This window comes from Thamnophis sirtalis, unplaced genomic scaffold (assembly GCF_051295495.1).
Source record: "Thamnophis sirtalis isolate CommonGarterSnake01/CBP01778 unplaced genomic scaffold, rThaSir2_p1.2 scaffold_4, whole genome shotgun sequence".
Taxonomy (NCBI): domain Eukaryota; kingdom Metazoa; phylum Chordata; class Lepidosauria; order Squamata; family Natricidae; genus Thamnophis; species Thamnophis sirtalis.
The window spans coordinates 26,979,917-26,994,832 of NW_028261384.1; the positions used below are offsets into that span (position 1 = coordinate 26,979,917).

General features: G+C 37.0%; 1 protein-coding gene across 1 annotated transcript in view; it reads right to left on the reverse strand.

The window, feature by feature from the left end:
- Positions 1–2,087: 2,087 nt before the first annotated feature.
- ST8SIA6 (ST8 alpha-N-acetyl-neuraminide alpha-2,8-sialyltransferase 6) overlaps positions 2,088–14,916 on the reverse strand; it is a 46,135-nt gene continuing 33,306 nt past the window's right edge. Inside the window, exons 5-8 of the mRNA XM_014059653.2 lie at positions 11,036–11,180; positions 9,504–9,613; positions 7,693–7,785; positions 2,088–7,093 (exon numbers count right to left, since the gene is read on the reverse strand). Coding sequence (XP_013915128.1) covers positions 6,625–7,093; positions 7,693–7,785; positions 9,504–9,613; positions 11,036–11,180 — 817 coding nt within the window. The 3' untranslated portion in view covers positions 2,088–6,624. The remainder of the gene's footprint in view (positions 7,094–7,692; positions 7,786–9,503; positions 9,614–11,035; positions 11,181–14,916) is intronic.

Sequence of the window (14,916 nt, forward strand, 5' to 3'; positions counted from 1 at the left end):
TTCCAAGGAAGGTTAGAAAAATAAGAAAAGAATACCACTTTCTGACCAAGAGTCTGATTAAGAAAGGGTGAGTTTTAGATGGCTGGTTCCAGAAGGGATTTTGGTAAACTGGCAAGAACAAAGGCACAGATTAGATACACTAGAGAAAGCAGAATCATTTTATGAACATCATATAGTAGCACAGGAGGGAATGTTGGTAAGAGAAGAGGGAGGAACCAAATGCCAGGAAACTAGGGGGAAAGATCAATGGAGGATCGAGAAAGAACAGGAAGAGAAAGCGCTAAGATAAGGAACAGGGACTAAAAAGACAAAGGAGGGAGCTGAGAATGATTAGATCAACTAAACCTATAAGCCAATGACATGGAGGAATAAATAAAGTAAGGGAAGAAGGAAGGGGAAGGAAAGGAAGAAGAAAGTAGAGAAGGGAGGGAGGGAGAAAAGGAAGGGAAAATAAGGTGGTGTTACAACAGGAGGAAGGGATGGTAAATAAAGCAACCCAAATTGCATATTATATCCTATTAAATGAAATAACAAATGTATAAGAATGATAAATGTATAAGAAGAATAACAATTATGTGAATTTATACTTAAAATGCTATGTAAGAGAAAAAAATTAAAAAAATCTGGCAAAAAAATAGAAAAGAAAAAAGTACACCTACCTAAACAAACTCCTAGCCCTAAGTGATAGTAAGGTTAAATCAGGTGTCACCTTGTTTTATTGCATAAAACATGTGCAGTACATAAGCTGTGGTGGCGCAGTAATTAGAATGCAGTACTGCAGGCTACTTCTGCTTATTGCTGGCTGCCTGCAATTTGGCAGTTCAAATCTCACCAGGGTAAAGGTGGACTCAGCCTTACATCCTTCCGAGATGGGTAAAATGAGGACCCAGATTGTTGGGGGAAATATGCTGACTCTGTAAACCACTTAGAGACAGTTGTAAAGCACTGTGAAGCAGTATATAAGTCTATGTGCTATAGCTATATCTGATTGTATTTGGCTCATACTGTGATATAAAGCCATTGTTTATAAACTATAAAGACTCAATTCATACAGCACAGTAAAAAAAATAATAACCACTTAAAGTTCACCTCACAAATCCAGCCAATCTAAAGTCAATTTTATGATTTTAAAGTATTGTGTTTGTGTCTATGTGTGTGTGCTTTTTCATATTTTATAATTCACTTTTTATGTGACTCATTTTTAGGGAAGGCAAGCTAGATTTAAATTCTTATCCACAAAGACAGAGAGAGGAGTAGAGCAAAAAAAAACAAACTACTCTAATTCTGTGATTTATTGAAATAGACTTGTACTATATAGCCTCTTTCCTGTAAATGCAGTAACACTAGTTATTGTGATACTTCACAATTAATCTATATAAATTAATGCCTTAAGATTTGATAACAAAAGTCAGAAGGTTAGATGGCTTTAAGAGGAGGAAAGTGGGGGATTTCTCATTTCCCAAGATTTCGTTATGTGCGTAAAGCATGTTAACAACAGACCTAACAACTACTGCATACAGAAAACTTTTTGTTTCAGAAGAAGGAGGTTTGGGGCCATCAATTAATTAAGCCATGCAAATGAGAATCTTCCAGCAGAACTTAACCAGAGACATTGGTTATAAAAATACAGTTCCAGTTTTCTGCCATGATAAACAATTCATTTTCATGTCATGATTCAGGTCATACTTAAAGAGAATTTTCTCAAAAACAGTTGGTTTTGGTGACTTTTCAACATAAAAAACCCAACTATAATAAATCAAACTTGCTCCCTACATGGAGGCAATATAAAATAAATCTTACCTTATTTATTCTTCAATTAATTTCTTAAATGTAGGTTTTAAGTCATTTGACTTGTTTATAAGCAAATGAGAAAATATGCTAACTGCCCCTGTTTTATTTTAATGGTGATCTTCCTAATGGTATGTTTGACCTGGTATGTTTGACTTTCATGATTCCATGTGTAAAAAAAACAAAACACAATCACCACATAATCTTTATTTGAAACAAAAATCTCTGAATCCCTTGCACATTCAAGAAACAGTCTTAAGTAAAACATGTTGAATGGTTGCATTCTAGTTCTTTGGGTGAATGCTCAGAGATGCATACATACACATGAATCTGAGGGAGGCAGAATTTTCTGAGAAGCCACAGAGAATGTACAGAAGAAAAAAATAACTTCGCCAATTTGCCTTTTGACACATGTGTTTGATAATTTGTACACTTATACACACCATGGTGTCATTTTCTTGATGGTGCCCATACAATCTTCAAAATTCCACATTGTCCACCAATCCTAAAATATTTGAGGATCCCTCATTTTAATATGGGTATGCATTCATAATGATCTGAATGTAGGCATAAAATGAATTGGTAGATGCAATAAATATCACAAAACTTTTTATTAGCAAGATTTTCAAAAAAAACCCCACAAAAATATTCTAGTTCACCAACCAACATATACTTTATATCTGTGAAAGCAAATATCTTTGGCACTGAGATACTTCATTAAAACAAAGCATCAACAATGTCTTTTGGCTGATGACAAAATATTACCAATAAACAATACACCGATACAGAAAGGTAGCAGAGTACAATTCCCAATGCATTGCACAGAAAATGAAGGTATTGATCCATAAATATAGTCAGACACTTAATAACAATTTCAAATAGATAATAATATTATACTTTGACTGCAAATTATCAAGTGTTGTGACAAATTTACTGAAAAGAGACTAAAAGAAGAGGAAAATACCTACACAAGCATAAATAGTTTGGGATTCTATGTCCAATAGTTCAAACATTGTAGAAATTCAATAAACCAATAAGTACAATGAAAAAGTATTTATTTAAGAATCCAGGAGAAAATCATATAAGCTATCTTTCAATAGACATAAAAACCAAAAGGACATTCCCTGGATTTATAAGCTGAAACCATATTGATGTGTTTAATCAATTTTCAAAAACAACATGCTTCTAAGTCCAGTGCAAAATGCCTGACATTGTGACAAGATGGCATATGTGTAGGAATGTCTCACCTGGATCTTGTCAGTTATGTGTCTCCACCTAGATTACTTTTCTCTGAAATCAAGAATCGGGATTGGAGTATAATAGTAGCATGTGCTTCAGGACTTCAGTAAGGCATTTGACAAGGTAGACCACAACCTACTTCTTGGTAAAATAGAACATCTGAGACAGTATCACCACTAGATAGAATAGCAACTGGCTGACCAATCACACTCAATGTGTAGTCCTCAATGGAACTATATCTACATGGAGGGAAGTATTCAGTGGGATAACCAAGGTTCTGTTTTATCTCCAGTACTCTTCAACATCTTCATAAATGATTTAGATGAAGGGAGAGAAGGGAATTTATCAAACTCACAGACAGCACCAAGCTAGGGGTAATAGCCAACACTTTAGAAGATATGCTCAAGATCCAGAAATATTTTGATAGACTTGAACACTGGGCCCTATCCAACAAAATGCAATTTAGTGGTGAGAAAAATAAGGTTTTACACTTAGGAAAGAAAAATCAAGGGCAAGACAAGAAATAACACATGGAAACTTATCAAAGAGAGATCCAACCTCGAACCAAGGAAATTTTTTCTCACAGTGTAAACAATTTGCCTTCAGATGTTGTGGGGGTTCCACTACTGGGAGGTTTTTAATAATTAGACAACCATTTGTCTGGAACAATATGGGCTTTTCTGCTTGGGCTTCGGCTTGGACAAGAAGACCTCCAAGGTCTCTTCCAACTCTATTATTTTGTATTCTCCTAGTGGTATCTTTGTGCAAGATTGAGAACATATGTAGTTTCTGCTTTTTTGCTATGAAAAATCTATATGAGAGAGATTTACCAAAACTAGATATGCTTTTCATAAATAGATTGACCTAGATCCGATTCCATCAGCTTTGTTCACTAAGTGGTCAAAATTAAGCAAAATTTCAGTGTCTAATGCTCAGTAGAATATTTGCTCTGTCTTTCATTTCTGGAGAAAGTCAAATCCAAAAAGTTATTTATTTTTCCAATTTTTATAGACAAGTGCCTCATTTGGTTAATGAACGCCATCAATGGGTCTGAAAATGTTGCCCAAGAGGCATATCCCATTTTTTATTGGAATGCATGATATAACTTGTTCTCCCTTGTTCCATGTTGTTAAGAAAAGAAAATTTAATCAAGACTTGTTAATAATTTAATTCTAATAGTATTTTAATGAAACACACATTAAGAATTAAATATCAGAGTCCAGATGATTATCTGTAAAACATACATCAATTAGAAATATATTCTGCCCATACCAGAAAAATATTATGAGATTGGAAAATGGGTGTGCAAAGCACATTGTCAGTATATACTGCCAAGCGATTTTTTTTCTTTTTTCACACTACTCTGATCTCATGAATTCCATTTTTTAGCCTCACACTTAAAAGTATAATTTTATCTTTGTTACAAAATACAGGAATATGTAATTTTTGATATTATAACTGGAGAATGAGACAAGGAGTGTTAATTCTTGTAGTATTTGATTGTATAAGGCATGTTGGAATATTTTTAAAAATTGCTTGCCTGCTCTTAATCATTATTATTTTAATGAGTATAAAAGAAGAATTGGTAGAAGAGATGGACAAGACAAATATGCAGAAGATTCAGTACACGTTACCTGCCCACAGGTGTGAAGAGATTGCAGAGGGTTGCACTTTTTGGCAATTCAATACTTCACAGAAATAGACTGGATGCTACATTGATGTTCCACAAGTAACAAAAACAAGAAAGCAGTGGCAAAATGCAGAGAAAGGCTTACATTTGAAAATAGTCCGTGTATAACTCTTTGCACACTAGAAAAGGTTCAGTAATATTTCCAGATGCTAGACAGACAGTGCTCTACTATTTTAGATTGCAGTAAGAAACCAATAAATATGTTTATAACAATATCAACTAAGCATGCAATAGCTACATAAATACCACTTTCATCCTGAGATTGTGTCTTCTTAGTGAACATTCTGAGCTTTGAAAATGTAATCTATGTAAAAAAGTAGATTACAACCATTTACAATGGCACACATTTACTTTTATAATGCCATACTTAAGTACAAAATGGTTTGTAGTTATGCTTGCAAAAATTAATCATTTGAGACTTGATCAAATCCAACAACAGATTGCAGTGTGACTCTGTGTCATGATGTTTTACTCTGGGATTCAATAAAGAGAAAAAGGCTGAATATTGATGGAGAAATAATTGTCCAGTGAAAGATAAGAGTACCTTGAAATTCCTTACACATCAAATAAATACAAAAAGTTCAGACCTCCTCCATGAGAATATCATCAAAACAATACTTTCCTTGGAAAACTCAATAAAAAGCTATATAGCTTCTCTTTTAACCTAAAGGTTAATGATTTAAAAAATTTAAACATTGTTCATTCTAAGCCAATATCTCCCCAAGTATCAAATCCGTGGCTGGAAGTTCATATGTTAAGTCTGCAAGTTCTTGTTTTTCAAAGATCTTTGCATACATCATGCACGTTTTTAGATATATTATGAAATAAACTTTAATTTACGTGCTTGCTGATCTTTGTAGGGAACAAGGACCACATTTAATAGAATGATTCTGATCTAGCGAGACTTCATTTATTTATCTCCAAGGTTCCCTCTACAAGGAAGTATCATGTCCACATGGCACACAGCAAAATTAAAATTATAATTTTAGTTAAGGATATACCCAGGAAAATTCACAAGTAATAACACTGTTGTCAGAGGCACTCTAAAGTGGTGGAGTCAAATAACATTTCTGGAGCAGCTTCAAGTATATGGGCATTCAATGATCATGTAGTGGCCCTATTTAACCCTGGGCAGGATTAAGATCTACTATTTTTAAAAATATTTTAGGGTTTCTTTTACAAGTTTTATACATCTCTTATCTCCAACTAACAACAAACTATGCAATCGATTTCAATCATAGAAGATTGGTTTTGAGGATAGCATGTGATTATGGGTTACAGATTGTCCTCCCCAGCTATAAAACATGAAGCCATTGCTGTTTAATTAATTACTAGATACTCAAATAAAACAAAGATGTGGAGCTCTTAGTGGTCTGCAAGTCTGGTTATTTGCGTGCAAACATTTCATTACCTGCCTAGCTAATATAATCAATGTGAGTCACCAATGATTTTATTTAGTTGGCTAATGAAACATCTGCAAGAAAACAACCAGACTCAGAGAGGACCAAGGACTCCACAGTTCAACCCTGAGCTATAAATATTCTCTTTTATTGAAAGTAAAAATGACAAACCTATGATCCTAATGCACCCTCTGGTTCTCACCGTAATTCTGTGCAGGTGTCTTCATTTCAAAAGCCCTTTATAGACAATAATTTTGGGAAATGTCAAGCGGGTAAAACGGTGTGAATCAGGGAATGGAATGCTATAAACAGATTGACTGTCACAAAGAAAGAAAGAAAAAGAGTTTCAGAAAGACAGAGAGAAAAGAGGTTTTACAACCCAGTTTGAGTTCCAGCATCCAACATTTCTGGCATCACCTATCATATACTGTCTTCCCGGCTATCAAAATAGGAATGCATGGCCTTCACAGAGGTTTCCTCCATTCTGAAGCAAAAACATACCTTGGGCTACTCTGTCAAACATTTGCCAAATTGCAACTTCAGGATACCTCTTCCATGGAGCTGGAGTATCTGGTTATACTCTTTGGGCATGGCATGGAAACCTGGCTTTGGAAGTTGGTTGTCATAGTAGTGATGATTTATGGGAATACCTGCTATGCTTTTGGAGAAAGGCCAAAAACCATACAGCTTCACATTCTCACAGAGTTCCATTGCTGCGCTGGTGATCATGAAGCCGGAAGACAGTCGGTAGGCTTTGACACCCTTAGTTCTCCAGAACTGGGCAAGACTTTTGAGATACCTCGGGTAGAAAAATATAGCCTTCTGCTTCGCACTGAACTCTTTCAGGGTGTGATGCACTTTGAAAGATGCTGCTGTGTTGCTTCTAAAGGAAAAAGCGGGTAGTAGGAGGAAAGCTTCTCCATAACTTGAAATGTTTTCCAGGAAGGTGGCCTTCTGGTCATTCAGTTTGTTATATCTGATCATAAGAGCAAAGACACTGGATGTGGATATGTGCTAAAAATACAGGGCATCTACCTTAAACAGCAGTACTTTAACTATAGACAGGCAGTCAGATTGAGCTTACAGTTTATTTAAATTTAGCATATTTAGTTTGTACACAAAGCGAGCCACTTTTAACAAAATGACTATGCAGGTTTTGTTTCTCGGAGAATCTATTCCCTCCTTTCATTTTGGTTCCTTGCCATATGTTCAGTCAATGCATAATATAAAATTAGCTGCAGCACTGAAGCAAAACCTTAAGGGGCACTGAGAGACAGGAAAGCCCATTGCCACTTTTTAGATAATGGTTTTCATTATTCCAATGCTTTCTTGATCTCAAAGTGATGGAGAAATTTGTGGAAGCAGAAACTATAGGACTCCACGGCTCCATTACTTTCTCAAAGAATAAAAGGTTAAGGAGTCCCATTAGCCTGCCTTTTAAGAGGGGGTTTGGGGCATTAATGAAGCCAGTAGAACTAAGAAGCCATGGTGATGATGATAACACACCAATGAGCTTCTGGGTGTTTAGCCTAATGATTAAACACAGATTGCAAATAATACCACAGTTATACTCACTTCTGAGCTATAATGCTTGGGTTAACAGTTACAAGGTTTGTCTTATTGCCAACATCTTGACTGACACTTCCGCTGGTTGGGGGAAGATTGCACCTGTAATTTTACAAAAGGTGTTTAGATTCCACTCCTATTGTAACAGTCAGATTTCTCTCAAGTATTAAAAGATACATTAATTTTACCAAATCAGGCTCTAGCTAACTTCTAGCTAACTGAATTCTGAGAATTGTAGTTTAATCACTTAAATAGCTTTATTACTGTATTTGAAGGATTGGATTTCTAAGGCTTATTCTAAATATACCTCTAAGAAATTAATGGAACTTACATTTTGGCATAAAAATATGCTGAAAATGTATCATATACATAATTTTTGAGGCTCAAAATTAGGAATCATATCAAATTTATAGCATTCCTTCTATATAATGGGAGGATATTTATCTAATTATTTAAATGGATTTGTGATGCAAATTTATGCATCTGCTAAAAATGAGATACCATGTCATCAATTTTGTCAGACATGGTATCTGTCTGACAAAAGGGAGAATAAATGGATCATCAGAGATAACTCTTCAGATGTGAGGTTTTCTTAAGTCCAGTTACGTTTGCAACAAGTTACAATGGAAGTACTTAAATCATTTGGGGACAGAAAATTGGTGAGGAAGAAGTACCGTGTATTTATTTGATTCAGTTGTTTTCATTCACTGATAAACCTTAGGACTAAGCACACCTCAACACATATATGGATCTGATGCAGCTGATTTCATTACAAAGCAATAAAAAAGCATACAGGCAAATATAGCAAAATAACCCAACAACCCTTTATAGCAATAGCACTTAGACCACTTCATAGTGCCTTTGCAGCCCTCTCTAAGTGGCTTACAGAGTCAGCGTATGGCCCCCAACAATCTGGGTCTTCATTTTACCGACCTCAGAAGGATGGAAGGCTTAAGCCAGTGGGACTTGAACTTCCAAACTGCTGGCAATCAGCAGTCAGCAGAAGTAGCCTGCAATACTGCATTCTAACCACTGCACCACCACATCTCTTGCTTGCTATCCCCACTTAGAACTGACCATACTGTACCTTCGACATCTAAATTCCAGCACAATCAGCTGGTACTCAAAGGTGTGGACAAATAATGTCATATTTTTAGTTAGGTAAAAGGTAAAGGTTCCCCTCACACATATGTGCTAGTCGTTCCCAACTCTAGGGGGTAGTGCACATCTCCATTTCAAAGCCGAAGAACCAGCGCTGTCTAAAGACGTCTCCATGGTCATGTGGCTGGCATGACTAAATGCCAAAGGCGCACAGAATGCTGTTACTTTCCCACCAAGGTGGTCCCTATTTTTCCACTTGCATTTTTACATGCTTTCAAACTGCTAGGTTGGCAGAAGCTGGGACAAGTAACGGGAGCTCACTCCGTTATGCAGTGCTAGGGATTCAAACTGCCGAACTGCTGACCTTTCTGATCGGCAAGCTTAGCCATTGAGTCCCTTTATATTGGTAGCTAAATGACCTTTATATTCTTCTACAACAGGGGTGTCAAACTCGCAGCATCACATTGTCATCCCATGATGTATCACAACTTTCCCTTGCTTCTCTAAACCAGGGATGTGCATGGCATGATACATTTGGACCACAGGCCTTGAGTTTGACAACCCTGTTCCACAACATGTCCCTTCAACTTCTAGATGTATTAATTAAGTTATAACTCCAGTCATCCATAGCCAATATCTCCACATTGGGAAAGGCTGGTTCACTCCCTTTCTTATTAATGGGCTGCAATGAGTTGATTATCGTACTTAAAATTTCTCACCGAAACACAAAGTCAGATTTATCAATTTCAGCTCCACAATTGGAACTCTTAAGATTTCCTCCATTTCCAACAACTGCACACTGCTTGAAAGGAAAATCCAGAGGTTGAGACTGAAAACAAGAGACAGTGACAGAATGTGTCAGAGTTTAAAAAGGCAGGAGCATGCATTTCTTTTAAGTACTTACTGTACTTAACTTTTAAGTACTTAAGTACTTTTGAGTACTTACTGAGTAATCATTACCTCAATTGCTCGTAAGTATTATAAATCTCCTATCCTTAAAACTCCCAGTATTTTCTACAGGCCAAATAATTCTGGATACACATCAGTGACGTGCGGTCAGCTTTAGCCCTGGTGAGGCACTTTTTAGACTTGTGGACTTCAACTCCCAGAATTCCACAGCCAGGCATGCTCAGTTCTGATTTAAAGCGACAACATTTTTCCCCCTTGCAAAATAAGTTTTCCCACTCTTTTTCTTCTCCCTCCCCCTCCTTCCTCCCTCCCTCCTTCCCCCCTCTCTCAAACAGACACACACACACAGAGAACTTCGATCCCTCTCTCATTCACTCACTCTCAAACACAAACACAGAAGTTGGATTGGATATATTTTCCAAAGGCTTGAAAGCAGTTCCTCTGCCATACCCCCCCTTCCCCTGCTGCCTTCCGATCAAACTTTTTGAATTCCTCCCCACACGCACCTTTTCCAGCTGTTTCAGAGACGATTTCAACTCTGCTTCTCCCTGCCCTGCCCTGCCCTCCCCTCTTGAAAAGCCAGAGCTCTGAGTCAGACTGAGCTAGTTGCTCCCAGAGAACTCTAAAAAGCCTCTAAAAATGCCCTTTACAGGAGGCGAGAGAATATGTGCCTCATTTGCATAAGGAATTCTTTGCTTGTTAACCTTTGCTTAACTCTTAAAAGGCGAAAAATTCCTTATGCAAAAGAGGCCCCGAGTTCTCTGGCCTCCTCCTAGTTAATACTAAGAGCAGACACCAAGCCACTGTGACTTGAAATCTGGTAGCAACTACCCTGGCTTTAATTATTTTAAGAAAATTATTTAAAATCCTTTCCTTTCTCTGAGGAGACTGGTGAGGCCCCGCCTCCCTTGCCTCTAGTGACTGCACGTCCCTGATACACATGTTGCATTAAGCCAATTTTCATTTAATGATGGTTTGTTGAAATGCCACTGTGCAAAGCCATAAGCATATTCTTACCATATTTGCTTTCTAAAATACAAGAGCTACATAGCAGTGACCTTGGATATATTTATGGAAGCAATTTTACATTTGAGTCATTGTATTTTGCCTAATCATACCTTTCAAGCGGACAATAATTTTCTCAAGCAAGAGACATTCTCCAGTTCTGGTGAGGTGAAATTGGACATCACGTCTGACTAGAGTTGCATAGAATAGAACTTTTTTTTTTAAAAAAAAAATTGTTCTTGCGAAAGCTAAACTCAAAAGATATTTTTTCTTCACCTCTTATTGGTCCTATACTGCTTTGTTTATGGTACCTTATAAACATCAGAGCTTTTCTTACCTCTGGTAACATCTGGAATATGTCCTCTGTAATGTGGATGGTTTTTTTATTGTCCACTTCATAAGTCATGTTGCTTCCCAATGGGGTATTTTTTTGAGAAGCAATAAAATTATGCATAGCATCGCAGCATGAAGCAAGCTCTGCCCTGAAGTTCATAATAAAAATGAAAGACCAGTACAATGAGTTTAGTAGAGAGATTAATATGATAATCATCAGCAAATAAAATTAACTTCTGATTCATATTGTTTATTATTATAAACATGCATTAAATGACCCCCAACAAGACATTCTTGTTATAAGTTGGATTTTAATTCATATAATTCATCAACCAGTTTGGCCAACAAGGGCTAGGTGAGGATTTTAAGAGGTGGAATGCAACTTATTTTATTATTATGTAGATCTACGTACTTATTTTTTTAAAAATAAGGGATGGATTTAGTGCTGCTCAAATCCAGGACTACCAGACAACAATGAGAAAATGCTATTGCTGCAGATTTTGTTTTAGAATTCTACGGCAGAACAAAATTGAACAGATATAAATAGGACTTAATAGATAACTCTAATTTCACATCCCATTTATATTAATAAGTATGTTAACATAAAGGCGTGGATTCAGCTTATTAATAAGTTCTGATTTAAAATACAAGGTACTCTTAAGACTTCTGGGAAAAATATTGTTAGGTATCTATATTGTTAGGATCTGACAGTTTTACACAGTGTGTGTGGTTTTTTTAAAACTTAAAAGGCTTCTTGTTATTTTCAATGTTCAAGTAAATTTAGCCATGATAGCAGACAGGTTGCAAAAGGTAAAGAAAACCCACCCTAATTTAATATTACCTATAGCTTTTAGACATTTTTTTTTTAAAAAACCTCATTTTTTGCCTATGAGAATAATACTGGTACTTGATCATTTTCTTTAGTCATGTTCCTTTTGTGATGGAATGCATGATATCTAAACTAAGATTTATAATTATAATTCTATAGTGCGATTCTGCTGAATATTAAGCTCAGGATTTCAGTGGGATTGTTTCCAAGAAATTATGTATTGCTCCATTACACTAGGGAAAGGCCTTTTAAGTATAAAGGCACTGGATTGAATAATATTAAATTTAATTGATCTAATCTTAGTGGATCCTAAGCTTTTGATGAAGCAATCCACTTTGCTGTTACAGGATGTAGAAGTGGAAGGTCAACTCATAGAAAATCCATTCTGAAGTACACACTTTAGTATTTCAGAATTATCCCATAATTCAGAATTGTCCCATTATTCCTGGGTAAATGTATATATAGGTTGCTGCATTTTATTTATAACCTCACTGAAAGTCAACCTCAATAAACCTCAATACTTATATTGGGGGAGCACAGAGTTCCAAAGCACTGGGGTCATGGGGTCATGGAAGAGAGGCTCTTCTCCTGGACCCCACAAGCTGGGATTGACAGGATCTGCAGCATGCCTCCTCTGTAACATGGGTGGGGCGGGCCTGGGTGAGATGGTTCTTCCAGTACATATGCTATGCATGGCTTTGTAGATAATAACCAACACCTTAAATTGCACCCAGAAAAGGTGGCAGTCAATGGGTCACTCTAGGGGGCTCCAAAGATTCCCTGCACTGCTGCACTCTGCACAAGTTGAAGCTTTCTAATGGTTTTCAAAGTTAGCCCCATGTAGAGCACATTGGAGTAGTCCAATGATTAGATGACTAGGGCTTGAATGGTTGAGCACAGGGACTCCTGATCCAGAAAGGCCACAATTGGTGCAGCGTCTGAAATTCTGCAAAGACTCTCCTAGCGGCTCTTTGACAGGAATATCCAAGAGAACATCCAAGTTGCAGATAGAATCCATGTGAGGTAGTGCCACCCCATCCAGAATTAAAGATGTCTGAGTCCTGGATCTTCGACTTCCATCCACCTAAAACCATTCAGTCTTGCCAGGGTTCAGCCCAAGCCACTGTCCCCCATCCAGATCCACACAGCCTCCAGGCACCTTGAGAGGATTTCTCCTGTCCAACTCCATCACTGTACTCATTATACAGCAGCAGTTGCTACTTCAATCAATTCTCCAAGGAAGTAAATAGGGATGAGACATAAAATGGGTGCACAATGTGTTACAAATTAGGAGAGAGATTGTTATGAAATATTTTAATTCTGTAAGGCTTTACTTACCCTATTACTACCATGAATAGTGTAGTTCAAAGGAGCCAATACAGATAAGGAAAAAAATAATGATTTTTAACTCATTATTAATACTTGCTTGCTTGTTTGTTTGTTTGTTTATTAAAACATTTATACAGTCATGTACTTTCTAACCAACTCCGGGTGGCTCCTAATCAAAAGTAAAATATCACATAAAACTATTAAATTTATGACACTAAACACACTAAAACATTAAAAACAAAAACCTGGCATCAAATCTAACTTCAAATATTCAGTCATCTAATCTTATTCCAGTGCTTGGGGAAAAAAATGAAGTCTTCAAAGGCATTATAGGGTAGAAGAAGAGGATTCCATGGGACAAGAGCTGCTACAGAAGGGGCACACTTCCTAGCTCCCGTAAGATGGCAATATTTAGGGGAAGAGAATAGAAGTATGTGTCCCTTACCTGGCCTGGCAGATTGGGTATATTCAGGGAATTAAGAGTTAATAATTTAGGGAAAGGTAATCCCACATGTAACTTGTCCTGGTGCCATATAGGGCTTTTTAGGTGATGACCAACACCTTAAATTGCACAAAAAAACCCCTGGAAGCCAGTGCAGCTCATGCCACAAAGGTGTTACACACATGGGGAAATCCAATTTTTTATCACATTAGTGCATGCACTTCTGCATTGTGAACCAGTTAAAGTTTCTGAGTGGTCTTCAATGGCACCCCATGTAGTTTTTTTTTTTTTAAAGGAGTCCATGAGGATTTTACTCTGCTAGTTATTCCTGGTTATAGGGTGGATTAGTCATCTCCATTTCAGAACCATTGAGCCAGCACTGTTCAAAGACATTTCGTGGTCATGTGGCCAGCATGATGCTGCAGAGTACGCTGCATAGGTACTACTTTACACTGAAGTAGTACCTATTTATCTACTCTCATTTCAGAAGTAGGTTGCTCCCGAACCAGTCATGGAATTCAGGCCTGGGTCGCAGAACCGTCAGCGACCCAGGCCTACCACGCCCTCGAACTGATTCCCTCACTGCCTCTAGGCCGCCACCATTTTGATTTTTAGTGCACAGTTCAATGCAAATTGTTCTGTGCATGTATGAAGAACAATTTACATTGAACAGCGCACGTGCACGCTTATTTTGCTCGTGTGCGCAGGTTGTGAACCAGTAACTCACCCCTGTCGCATTTGCATGCTTTTGAACTGTTAGATTGGCAGGAGCTGGGGCAAGGATGGGAGCTCATCCTGTTGTGTTGAGTCTCAAACCTGTCCAGTTTACAAGACCAGCATCTTAACGACTGAGCCACAGCTTGGGAGTGCATTGCAGTAATACAAATATGAACGCTATAATATTTTTTGCAATGTTTTCATTTTAAATTTGCATTTTACAAAGTACATTTATTTTTATGCAAATATCTGCTTTAGCCAAAAATGTGAATATCAGTTAAAATGTCTCTATGATGGATAATATTCAGAAGCAAAGCTATTCCCAATGCAGAGAGCATTATTACAATATAACCAGAAATGGCCCAATGTTTTTTTTTTTAAATTAGAAACTGATACAAAAAGTTCACAGTTAATTTTATGCTTCGTCTAATGAGGTAAATGCAATCAAGGAGTATTATGCTAATACCATGTGGGGCAAGAGACAACACAAGAATATTTATAAAATTATTCCTTCCTCATTTCTTAAGATGAATACAATTATGCCAAATTAAATACTGGCAATGTTTTG